The sequence below is a fragment of the Stylophora pistillata genome, chromosome 1 (assembly GCF_964205215.1).
Source record: "Stylophora pistillata chromosome 1, jaStyPist1.2, whole genome shotgun sequence".
In the NCBI taxonomy this organism is placed as follows: domain Eukaryota; kingdom Metazoa; phylum Cnidaria; class Anthozoa; order Scleractinia; family Pocilloporidae; genus Stylophora; species Stylophora pistillata.
The window spans coordinates 30,900,224-30,913,669 of NC_142519.1; the positions used below are offsets into that span (position 1 = coordinate 30,900,224).

General features: G+C 39.8%; 1 protein-coding gene across 2 annotated transcripts in view; it reads left to right on the plus strand.

Moving 5' to 3' along the window:
• LOC111331810 (fibroblast growth factor receptor-like 1) overlaps window positions 1-11,765 on the plus strand; it is a 30,710-nt gene extending 18,945 nt beyond the window's left edge. Inside the window, exons 1-7 of one of the 2 annotated variants that reach the window (XM_088748948.1) lie at window positions 5,030-5,190; window positions 5,323-5,613; window positions 7,327-7,623; window positions 8,305-8,685; window positions 9,223-9,369; window positions 9,685-9,822; window positions 10,839-11,765. In XM_088748948.1, the coding sequence (XP_088605074.1) occupies window positions 5,043-5,190; window positions 5,323-5,613; window positions 7,327-7,623; window positions 8,305-8,685; window positions 9,223-9,369; window positions 9,685-9,822; window positions 10,839-11,290 (1,854 nt within the window). In that variant the 5' untranslated portion in view covers window positions 5,030-5,042 and the 3' untranslated portion in view covers window positions 11,291-11,765. Of the gene's footprint in view, window positions 1-5,029; window positions 5,191-5,322; window positions 5,614-7,326; window positions 7,624-8,304; window positions 8,686-9,222; window positions 9,370-9,684; window positions 9,823-10,838 lie in introns of those variants that run through there. The other variant, XM_088748953.1, reaches the window with a different exon arrangement.
• The last annotated feature ends 1,681 nt before the right edge of the window (window positions 11,766-13,446 follow it).

Genomic DNA, 13,446 nt, shown 5'->3' on the forward strand with positions numbered 1-13,446 from the left:
CACTGACGCTTCCTTGTGTAGTGCCTTTGTTCACGCAGATCCAATCACAAGCAATTCTATTGCAGACAACCCGTTGTCTCCTATCAGTAAGAAAGCTTAAATACCAATTCAAAATATACGGATTAAGTGGTAAGAGTTTCAGTTTACAAAATAAAAGATCATGTTTGACGGTATCGAAGGCCTTACTAAAATCCATTGCAAACATCCTAACTGCATCGCATTCCTTTGATCCAGAGTCCTAAGAATATGATATTGCATTGTTAACAGAGCACCAGTACAGCTGCCACCTTCTCTATAAGCAAACTTTGTAGGGCTTAAACTACTCTCGACAATGTTCTTGACTTAAGACTTATAAACAACCTTTTCGAATGCTCTGGCAATAACCGGGGTTATGTTTATTCCTCTAAAGTCACCATTTTCCTTGGGTATTTCGATCTTGCGAATGGGGGTTATATTGGCACTCTTCCACGAACCCGGCCAAACGTGGGTTTCAAGTGACAGCTTCCATATTTTGGTTACCACGGGAGTAAGAATTTCTGCATGGTCCCTCCATATCCAGAAAGGGATCTGATCTGGGCCAGTGGCGGTCTTCTTTAAACCCAAGAGTGATCTCCACACCTGCATTTCGCTTACGCGTGGTGTTTCGGCGTCAGATGGAATGGGTATGAACTCTGGTTTGTGATAGTCTTTGTCAGTGCACAAATGACCGAAAAAGCAATTGAGATCCTCAATCTCTGTTTCGCTTAGTGTGCAACGAGAAGGAGTTTTGTAGCTACAGATGGTATTTGTTTTTTTCCACCACTCAGAACTTCCGATAGTACCACATGAAGAATTTAAACGGACTCTATTATCCATGATAGCTTTAGAAATTCACTGATTAATAAGTTTCAATCGGTCTTTTTGAGTACTTGTTACTTTGGCCTTGATCTTCAACAAATATTTGATAAGTGGGTTCATCCAAGAAGGATCACGTGACGACATTTTAACTGTTCTTAAAGGCATACAAGCGTTGATAAGATCCAGAATTTTTGTCTCGAGACTTGTCACCGCGCTCTCGACATTGTTGTCCTCCAGTACAAACCCCCAATCCACTTGGTCAAGTTCAGGGTAAAGATTGGCCTTGCGATGTTCCCTGCAATCTCTAAGTTGAAATTTATATCGAAGTGGCTTAAGCTTTATGCCCGGTGGTAATATCACCTCCTTATGATCGGTCTTCGTCAGCATTTGTATAGGTTAGCAAAAATTGAACAGGTCTGGATTATTGGTGAAAAAGTTGTCCAGGCTCGATTCTCCTCTTGTAGGAAAACCGACCAAAGGACGCCAGCCCGAGAGCGATTTAAAACGGCTAATGTCCATCTGATTAAGATCTCCTCCACAGACGAGCAAACCGTCCGGAAAACTCTCCAAGAAAGAGTCCGCCAAGTCAATTATACAGCTCATCAGATTAATTTCCTGATAATTATGCAGCGGTGGGTGAGTCATCGATAGTTACCCCTAAAAGTTCTAAATCATCTACTTTTGGAACCTGCGCATCATTAATACTAAAGGAAAGATCACTAGGATAGATTTTTGGAGGAATACCGCATTTACATATCTCGGAATTGAGCGTTAGCTTATTATTATACAACTTGCGATAGCGAGATCGCCATTGATTTCGGACTTAACCACCTCAGGATCGTGATCACTAAAATAAATTTAATTATCATCAGCATAGCTGGACAATTTAAAGTAGCAGGATTAATGAAATAGAAGAGACGTTAAGAAACATTAAAAAGGAGGGGCCTTAAAATCCAAGCCCTGGGATACACGCTTATGGAAAACAACAACATCCGGCTAACTGAGGCGTTGGAAACACAATTAGGGTAAACAGAACCACACAAACAAAAGAGATGAGAGCAATTACTTAATAGAAAAAAACGGTTGAAGATTTTTACAGTTTTATTCTTTGAGAAAAATAATATCGTGAATCTTATTTTGATTATAATATAAATCCTGTGAAGGTGTAGTCTGATCGTCCAGGTGAGTGTAGTCCTGAGAAGGACTGTTGTCGGTGGCAGTGACTGACGTTTCGACAACCTGTGCGGAAGTCATCATCAGAGTCAAGTGAATGATTGTTGTCAGTAGAATGTTCTTATTCCAGTTCGTGTGAAATGATCGGTTGGTTTTGCCGTGATGTTATTGGCTGTAAGACTCAAATTACAGCCAATAACATCACGGCAAAACCAACCGATCATTTCACACGAACTGGAATAAGAACATTCTACTGACAACAATCATTCACTTGACTCTGATGATGACTTCCGCGCAGGTTGTCGAAACGTCAGTCACTGCCACCGACAACAGTCCTTCTCAGGACTACACTCACCCGGACGATCAGACTACACCTCCACATGTTACCCCCGGGTTCAAACCATTTACCGCAATATAAATCCTAGTACTTGAATACCTCTGTGACTCAACAACCGATTACTGTTCAATCATTAAAACCAGTTACCTGCCTTTCATCGCCTACGTAAAGCACCCTTTTTACATTAAATAGCTCATAAAGATGAATTTGTGTACAGTAAAAGAAGAAGGAAGTTCGTCACTGAGAAGTCCTGGAATTTGAAGTGCACGTGTACGTTGGTTGTCGTGGAAAGTTTTCAACCAATCACGCACGGCAAAAGTGATACGATATGACCCTGCTATAAAAAAATGAGGTTATAATGTCGTCTCTCCCGTAAGCAAAGCTATAGGGTCGATCGAGATACCAATTTGATTTAAGAAAGGCGCTTGAAGTATTCCTCCAATGAAATAACACCGCTTTTTGGGGATTAACACTCACAAGAATTCGTGTCAAGGAAAGTCAAAGCGTGATCGAACGAAATGATATTTAGTTTAACCAAGTGTAAGCGAACGCGAATGGAAGCTGAAATGATATAAATTTAGCCTTCTCTCAATCAGTCGATCATCGACCAAATATAATAAAAATTTCACACCAATATTTCACTAATTTCTTAAATGGAGTGAGGTCACTTTTGTATAGAGCTAGTTAACTTCTGTTGTTGAGCGCTCTAGCTTTTGGTTGTAGTGAACTTGGAGCGATCTAACCATGGAGCAAAGTGACTGTCTGCCCTCAAAAAGCAGTGAGTAAGTTTTTTCCTAAAACTGTCGTGTTTTCAGCTTTTTCTATCTCTTTCGTCCATTTTTATTATTTGGCTCTTAATTAAATGGTACTGTGGCTTTTCTTTCAGTCAGTCGTTGATACACTTTCCCGCTTTTACGCGTTTCGCCTGCATCTTGCCATATAGCTTCCTGTAGCTCCTTTATTTATTTATTTATTTATTTATTTACAAGTTTAAGTCCTCACTCTCAACAGAGCATTACGGACTGCAACCCACCCATCCCACCCCAGGGGAGGACATCCATCACACAGTGATCTCGTGCGTGGGAAATTAACGTCTCCTACCCCTAACCCTGCAGGAGACGGGACCTACGGTTTATTCGTCCTTATCCGAGAAGACTAGAATGTCTATCCAGTTCCTGATATCATAGAAAGGTAGCAGATTTTCCTCAGTAATTTTTAAGACCTTGAGTGTTGGTCCGGCCGGGACTCGAACCCTTGCTTACATCAGTTAAACCAAGTGGTGTTTGACCCTGTCACGGAAAACGAAGCCGAATTTTATTGAACTGTCATACTCGGTTCTTTGCAATCTTATCCACCCTCCTCAATATTCAAGCCCGTTTGATTTGGTCTTAATTTTCATTCTGTTGTAAACTGTTAATTTACTGGCGTTTCTGTTCATTTAATGATCAAAATGAGTGGAATTTTATAACCTAATTTGACGTGGTCCAAACCCGCATGGGGTCTCACACCAAACCAAAGAGTGTATCCGTCTCGCATGGTAACCGTGTGTACCTAAGCTAGGTATTTATCGGTCGAGTAGCGGCCAGTCGATATATCGGCCGGGACTCTCCAATTGTAAATCTTAGATAACAGATAAAAAGTTAGATAGTTAGATGGTTTGTTTACAACCATTTTGCAACTAAAACTTGAATGATACGATCACTACAAAATATAAATTAAAAAAAATACAATAAAAGAACTACTAGTGGTTTAAAACAAATCAATGTAAAAATCTGTTTGTACATATGTTATGTGTGTAAATAAAATATGTCGAAGAAATATAAAAGTCTAGTAAAATATTTCAGGCCTTATCAAGGGTATTGAAGGTGATAAAACTGATACGAAATCTGTTTGTCTTAAAGACGAGCCAGAATTTCCGTATGTTTCAAAGTACATGTGTCACGAGTAGCAAGAAGGTCATGGAGCTTGTTCTGTTCGTTCTGAATTAGTTTCCCAACAGTTTATCAACTAGTTCCTGATGGCGGTTTGAAAGTTTTATTTATGGTTTGATTCAGGCAATGCCTTGTTATACGAGCAAAAGGATGAGATGATGCGCATAGAACGCTTTTGTACTCGTTCAAGCTCGTTGGAGAGATACATGGGGAGACCGCCGTCATGAAAGACAACGGGACATGTATACTCTGTGATCGGACGAATGTAATTGCAGAAAAATTGAACTAACTCACAGGTACCAAGACCAGAGCGTTTAAGCTGAGATAAACTCTACATTCAAGGGCTTCTTGGCTATCCTGATAATAAAGTCAGTGTAGCAGTTCCATTCCAAATCTTTGGAGATGTTAAGGTCTAGCATGCATTTTAGCTATGTAATATCCGAATCGAATAACGTGGTGTTGTGAATGTTAAAGTTTATGCGGAGCTTACACAGCAAAACGTGTTTTGCATGAGCAAAAAGCTCTATCAATTTTTTGTTCTATGTGACTACTCCGCTTGCAAAATGTAAAATGGACTTGACAAAATCCTGCTGAGATCAAAAGCAGGCTGTGCGCTCAGCGAGCGCTTCCTTGTATCAAACGGAAATTTTCTTCATCCCCCAAAGGTGTTTTATGATGGATGTCGACGGTTTCAAGTATCAATCTTCCTGTTTGCCAACAACTTCCTCGGTTATATGTTACTAATTTCATAACATTCTTACACAATGATTATAATCGAAGCCGTTCAAGCGGAATCAGTCGAAAGTAGAAATCAGCTCGCAACCATGAAACTCGGCTCACTCATAATTACAGCGTTTCTTCTTGGTGTTCTGGGCTCTCTGGATAGTTTAAGGCAAACCCGTGCGTGTTCAGGTTAGTGTCAATCCACCTTAAATATTTTCCGCTATCATTCATGAGCGATATGAACGAGGTTGATTACATAACATGGCACGTACCACGACCGATCCACTGCTGTAATGTACAAAAATAACTTTCCCTATTCAGCTCCTTACCTCCTTGAAAAGGATGGAAACAAGAGAAAGATCATCAAAGTGACCAGCGGTGAGAATGTGAAACTCAGTTGCCCGATCAGAACCAGTGGTCAGAGCACAAAAATTCAGTATTTCTGGCTCAAGAACTACAAGAGGTTCGCTTTTTTTCAGCGTGAAGTGGAGGGAAACCGCAAAATACCCCTCGAGATAAAAGGGGTAAAGAGAGAAGACAAAGGCTGGTACACCTGTGTTGCGGTGAACAACTGCGGACATAAAAGTTATAAAATGCTCCTCCTTGTCAAAGGTATGTAAGCCTTATGTTCTATGAAATATCAAAGGTTCAGTTGATTGGTGCACTAGAGTTACGCGTTACGGCCACTTCGTTATTACGGTTAGTTCACTCGTTTTTGATTCAGGGTTGCTTACTCCTTCCCTACTCCGTTAGTACACGTAGTACTCAATGGCAACTTTGTAAAGCTGGACTGTTCTGCCGAATTATATCTCCGTCCTACTGCGACGTGGAACAAAGACGGAATATTGTTCAAGTATAGGAAAAGTGGCAAAATATTCCATCTGAGACGAAAGGCAACCGCGATCACTTTGAAGGACCTGATTCCGTCTGACACTGGGTCATACTCGTGTATTGTGAGCAACCGAAACGGATGGATTAACCGCGCATTCGAAGTAGATATGTACGGTAATACAGAGAATACAGTAACTGTAAAGATTTACCTCTTACTAAGACAGCGCTGGGGCCTTACCGGGGTATATTGCTCCGAGGTCGTGGCAGTACGGACCAAGTGCAGCGAGGTCTGTACAAAAAAAGTACTGTCCCACTAGTGCTTAAATAAGCATAGTTATAACCAATTATGATCGAGAATCTTGTCATGGTTTTCATGTGTGCTCATAATCCATTTAAGGTAAGGAGACCAGGATAAAATATCACCATAAAATCCATACTGTGGAATGCTTTTACAGTGGAACCCCTCTAAATCGAACACCCTTGGAACTGGAGGAAATGTCCGGTTTAGAGGGGTGTCTGGTGTACTGAGGTTTTACCAATATAAGGCAATTTTATGCAGCATAACGTATTGTCTGACTTTAAGTACCAGTATATGGTACACGAGTACTAATAAAGCCCATCAGTAAAGGAAAAAAGAACATGGACCACAAGGAAGCTTTTCAACGCCATTTTATTTAATTTACAAAAAAATTCAGTGTTACTCAGAGGGTAATATGATCACCTAGAGTAGATTTACCGATACTAAATTTACCGCTTGGAGCCTTCAGTGTTGGTTTAGGTGCTGATTCCGCACATTTGATCAACTCAATTCTCTTCTCTAACGATAACTCGATTCTCTGGCGTTTCGCTGGTCTCTCAGACATAGTGATGTTTGCCACTTCGTTTGTTTTCGCAAGTGATTTCACCCGCAACATGACAGTCTATTAACCTGACCCCTATTGTTGTCATTCATTCAACCCAACAACAGCGGCACAACGGTCGACTTTAGATTTTTCAGTATTGGCAGAACAATGAGTAATTAGCCGATGCACGTTTCTCACTTCTGATTGGGATTTCACAGCTGCATGATCACAATTTTAATTTTAATCACGTTTAAAACGTGTGATTTGATTTTTGCGGCAAGCTTATTTAAAACTTTCACGTCCGGTTTAACGAGGTCAATTTCTTTGTCAGTATGGGCCCGGACGCACTGGGAAAATTTTTGTTTATTTTGGAAAAAATGTCATGTAACCTTTCCCGCGAATAGCATGCAAGCGATGGTGCTTATTTCAGTGTGATTGACACTTGTGGATAACAAATATTTTGTAATAGAATTATGTTAAGACTTCCTCTATATCTCTGAAAAAAAAAAGGAGGGGGGATTGGCGAAGGAGCTCTCAAAAACGGAAATTCTGGAATGTGGAGTTGTATGCATATAGATTGGTTACTGGCCAGATGGGTGGGGCTGTTTATAGAGTCAGTACTGAAATTCAGTGGCTGTTCTCTGCTCCTTAGCTGCTCCACAATTTAGAGTATCACAAGATGGTACAGGACAGAAAGCCATCGCAGTGATCATTGGCAACTCTGTAACCCTAGACTGTTCTGCCGATGGATATCCCCGTCCTACTACGACGTGGTACAAGGACGGAATATTGTTTAAGGATAGGAAAAGTGGCAAAAAAATCCGTTGGAGAAGTGAGAGAACCGTGTTAAGATTGAAGGACCTGGTTCCGTCTGACACCGGGTCATACTCATGTAATGTGAGCAACCGATTTGGATGGATTTACCGTACATTCAAAGTAGATGCTTATGGTAATACAAAGAATACAATAACTGTAGATATTAACTTCTTACTAAGAGAGCGTGAGGGCCGTACCAGGCTATAATGGGCCGAGGTCGTAGCTGCACAGACCAAGCCCAGCGAGTCTGTACGAAATTAAAGGAAACTGTTAATGAGTCGTGGATATACTACGTTTGAATAGGTTTTGAAGAAATTTAAATTTCTTTTTATGAAAACATACACTTTATATCTAAACATAGGCAGCCAATGGGTACGTCTCCGATAGAGTTGAAACCACTAGTAATTACTTTAAATTGCTGGGGTGATGTTAGGTGAATAGTCAGAATTCACATCTATTTGATATTGATATCTATTGAGAAGGATCAAGAAAAACGGGAGAGAGGCTTGTTATCCCTGGATCATTCCTGGCTAAAAGAGACGACCTGCCCAGCGATCGCGAAACATTTTTAGACGATATCATTCTTTTGAAGAAACTGTGCACTCACTTGGACATAATAGTTAAGAGAATGAGAGGAACACTACTGCTTTTTTAATGAAGCTTTAAGCGAACAATTAAAAGAAGATGAACAACAGTTGATCTTAATGTACATGAAGTCTAACAATACCATCGCTGACGCAAAATAGTGATGCATAGCGCTTATTAGAGTAGAGGCATTTATCTGACATTCGCTCTGTTGCGTCTTTTTCTTTAGAGAAAATTCGCAGAGTTCCCCAGATATCAATCATTTGGGAACAGAGAGGAACCATTTATGCTGGGACCGATTTGCAGCTGTACTGCACTGTATTGTCTCTGAAAGATATCGAGACGAAATTCCGTTGGTATTTCAGCAACAGCTTTTTTCAAGATGAAGACAACCAAGGCACTTTAATCAACCGAACTTTGTTTAAAAGTCATCTGGAGACATCGCCCAATAGTGATAGTTCGCGGCTAAAATGGAAGTTAGTCCTGAATTTGAAAAACCTTTCTGTGGCTGATACGGGTTCATATTCATGTCAGGCTGAAAACTTTGCTGGAACTGATCAACGTGAGACCTATCTTAATGTAACAACAAGGCTCATTACACCATCTAAAGGTAAGAAGCGATTGAGCGAGCATGCTGGGGCAAAGGGATTACGTTACATTAGAAAACTACTCGAAGATTCTCTTTTAAAAGAGTTAGGAAACGACAGGGAATGGATTGGCTCAACTGAAGTATCAATATTGAGTGGCAGATACGGTATCCAAACGGTTCTTGCCATGCAGTCCCTGCATAGTCGGTTGTGTAACTGGAGCATTATCATTTCAGGGATGTGAAATCTCTAATACAGGAGTTATGGGATATCCAAAAAATCGGAGTCAACGGAATTCGGGAAACAGGGTACCTGCACTTTTCTTAATGGAACCTCAGAACTATTTCTATATTTACAGTTTGCTAGGTAGTAAGTACAATGCATATCACTGCTTGTAAAATGCGTTCAGTACCTGGACCATCGCAGTATTGTGATCTTATTGAGTGAGAAGGGGAAATTCTCTTAAAATACTTCCTATTATTTCATTCAGAACCGTCGATATGAAATCTGTTTATGTTACCAGTGCTGGTCTTGGCTTAATTGTTTCCCCAAATTTTCAGCCCCATCCAGTTGCGACCTTAGCGGAACAGTGTGTGGTTTTACCCAGGACAGCACCCACGACAAGATCGAGGAGTCATATTCGACACGTGACCCTAGGGGCACTCTTTCTACTGAAAAAGAATACCTTTTCGATCCCACTGGAAATGGTAAATAATGCGTTTTCAAATAACCAAATGTTTAAGCTCCTGGAAACTATATGTGCGTCAAGCATTAACCGTGCTACAACTCCCCCCCTCCCCCGAGAAATGTGAGGGACATGCTCCTATTTACAATTCCTTACGGACTAACGTTTTTATCTCTCATGTTAAAAACCTGCTGTTTATGAGGAATTCGAAGTAAGCCCATCTCCAAGCACTCAGTTTTATCGTTAATTTTTCTGTCAAGTTTATCTTGACTTGTATTGTTCAAGATTTCTTTGACGATAAGATATGATAATTTTGTAACGTATTGTCATTCATCAGGTAAGAAGACTTATGATGCTCTCGTCCCTGGAATCGTTTCAGCATCCGTGCTTATTACTGTAGCTGTTTTAATCGTTATCTACTGGCGACGTCACTCCCGAATCAAGAGATCCTTAAAACTTTCAATTTTACTGTCAAGTGAGTCCAACATATCATGTAGAGGTCGGCAGCTTTTTTTGAGGTTAATGATCTCTTTTTTTTTAACATCTTTTACTACACGACTCGGGCAGTCAGAGGGCCAATAACTAAAATCAACCAATCAAAATGCTCTATTGCCGGTGAATATGCTCTCAGTATTGGACCGGGCACTGTCCCGAATAGTCCCGAATAATACCGCACTTGTGTCCCTTTGAACTTAAGTCGTATAATAAATCTCTTATTAACCAAGCTTGCTCGGGACCGTACTGGAAGAATATCGTCCCTCGGTCTTTTTTGTACGGACCTCGCTGCGCTCGGTCCGTACTGTCAAGACCTCGGGCCGATATTCTCCCAGTATGGCCCTCGCGCTTGGTTAATAAGATATATATTTTGCACAGGCTTTGGACCAAGTGAGTTATATTCTCTTGATTTGAATTGAAAAAAGCCAAAGCTTGCGTTTTTTAAGGAGAAAAATTTAACCAGAGAACGTTTTTCTTTCTTGTCATTTTTTTCTATTTGTTTTTCTGACCATTTTCACTGCATTACTGCAGTAGGGTAGGACTAGAACGGAACATATGCGAACCATGCGAGTAGTCCATCCAATAAATCCCACCCATCCCACCCCCGGGGAGGACATCCATCACACAGTAATCTCGTGCGTGGGAAATTAACGTCTCCTACCCCTAACTCTCTAGGAGACGGGACCTTCATTTATTCGTCCCTATCCGAGAAGACTAGAATATCTAAGCATTTCTTTGATGTTATAGAAAGATAGCATATTCTTCTCAATTATTTTAAGACCTTGAGTGTTGGTCCGGCCGGGGCTTGAACCCTCGACCTCCCGCACAACAGTCCAGCGCTCTAACCAATTGAGCTAACCGGGAGGCGGTTTATAAGCTAGCCAGCTAGTCCTCATGCTGGTATTGTTTTCAGTTAGTTTGATTCAAAATGTTTCTTTGATGATTTTTAAATCTGAGCCTCTAAGCTAATATTATATCCATATTTTCTTCTTTCAGAACATAAATTTGAATACGATGCGTTCGTTATTTTCAGCTCCCAAGACTCGGAATGGGTGATTAAAACTCTAATTCCAACTCTTGAGGAAAAACACCATTTTAAATGTTGTGTACACTACAGAGATTTCGTTGTTGGAGTACCTTTTCGTGAAAATATGGTCAACAGTGTTTATAAGTCCAGAAAGACAATAGCTGTCATGTCTAAGAACTTTTTCAATAGCAATTATTGTGGTTCTGAGATGGAATATGCCCTTCATCGACTTATGGAAAGGAAAGACGACAGTGTAGTGGTCATCATAATTGATGACGTCGACAGAGGAAAACTTCCTAAGGAATTGCGAAAAAGGAGCTATATAGACTATCAAAAGAATGTTGAAAAGGATCACTGGGAAAGAAAACTGGTTAACTGTTTAAAGATCCCAAACAATCAGCCAGAGGAACAGATTTTGTAAGAATCTTTCTTTGTCTATACGGTCACTTACTCGGAACGTTGGCGCTATATAAGTAAATAAGTGACATTTTTTTACTGTTGCTGAATTAATTTGCCTATTATTTTCTTTTCAACTCCTTGTTCTTTCAAGCGAAACATCGGTTGGGCTTCTCAGAATCATGTAATTTTGGTATCTAATGTGTAAAAAGTTTAACAATCATTTTAAGTATTATGAACCAGTCTTGTAGAAAACTTGAAGAATCTCGTATTGTAACAAGAGAGGATGATTGTAACGAATTTGTATCGGGACTAGGAAGGAAATGAATCTTTTTAATCATGTACCAACCGTTTGTTAAGTGAATTTCATAGGATCTTGTGAAACCCTTTACGAAGTATGTATGTATGTATGTATGTATGTATGTATGTATGTATGTATGTAAATCTTTATTTAAACACGGAAAATCATCAGTTACATAATAAAAACTAAGATTAATCAACTGCTTTACTTGATTGCCGTGTGGGAATCCTATATATCGACTACGTTAAGATTTCGCCCAAAATGGTTAATGGTGAAGCATTCTTTAAGTTTTTGGGCAATTTATTCCATAACATGGCCCCGCTGTAAGAGAAGCTTCGTTTCAAATAATCGGTGTTTGGTTTGGACAAGGCCAGCCTTCCCTCAGAGTTTCTTGTGTCGTACACAGAGTGATGCTGAGAAAAAAGACTTTGCAGATATTCGGGAGCAAGGTTGTTTATAATTTTATACATCATTATGGCTTTTTGTTTCTCTCGTCGAAGAGATAGCCTCTCCCAATCGAAGGTGGAGAGAAGGTGGTTTAAGCTCGTATCAAAGGGTAGTTTAGTAATAATTCTGGCTGCTCGACTCTGTAAGTTTTGGAGCTTATCGCTCAAGTAGCCACTTAAACAGTCCCAGACGGGGCTGCAGTAATCAAAATGGGGCATAATCAAAGCGTTCTAAATTTGAATTGCAGTTTCTTTGGATATAAAGGGCCGTACACGTTTTAGGGCGCCTATAGCTGAAGAGACTTTCTCGCAAATCTCTTCAATGTGGCTACCCCAAGAGAGTTGGGCATCTATAGTAAGACCCAAAGATTTGGTCTTGTCGACTCTCTTTATAATTTGGTCATCAATTCTGATTTCTAAGTCGTTACATTGGGCAGATAGTCTTTGTCTTGATCCAATAATCATTAACTCTGTTTTAGCAACATTTAGACTGAGCTTGTTAGCTCTCAGCCAACGGCTAAGGTTATTCAATTCAGGGGTTAGAGCTACCTCAAGCTCTGTTAATATCTTAGCAGATATCGTAAGATTGGTGTCATCGGCAAACATTCCTCATATTAAGAATGTCATTAACTTTTTTATTTCATTAGGGCCAATGCTTTTTTGGATACATCGCACAGACTCCATTTATTTTAACATTGTTGGATTAAAACCTAAACTTGTTGGTACCAAAGATAGGTTTCCATCATGCTTTGAGGCTTGAGACTAACAGGTTGTAGTTCTTTAAGAATTACTGACTTTAGGAGTGAGATGATAGTACAACAGAAGAAAGAAAATTAACACCCAGATAGTGAATATAGTTTACCTTTATTTTATCTTTGCCGGGCCGTGAAAAGTTTCGAAGAGATGCTGAGAAAGGCAAGGATCTAATTGTGGGCTTAATTTCATTCCAGCTGTGAGTTCTTTATTATTTCTTAGTCCAATCACAGTTGTCCTAGCAGTTTCGTTTATGAAATAGGCGTTGCCTCTTAAGGACAGATTTATTTGATGACAAGAATCGTGGTTGACACTAATTCTCTACATTGATTTAAAATCACTAAGTTGATATGTTTCAAAACAGTTTTTCAGAAGGTTCGAAAGAGAAAGAAGTCATTTCATATAGTCTGTTCATAAATCCGCTTAGCTGAAGAGTCTGCTAAGTGTTGTAACGACCTGCCACAAAAGTAAGTTGACAATGAAGGTGTCTGAATTTAGCTACAAGATAAAGCCTTGATTTGTGTTTGCTCTGACTGCAGATTATAAATGTATTTCTTTTAAATAAATAATTATTAAAGCTTGGCTTGATATCATGCAGTTTATGGTGGTCATTTGAGCTAACCAGTCCCGAGTAAGGAAACACTACCATGAAAAATTTTGGACAATAATTTCCAGTTCATC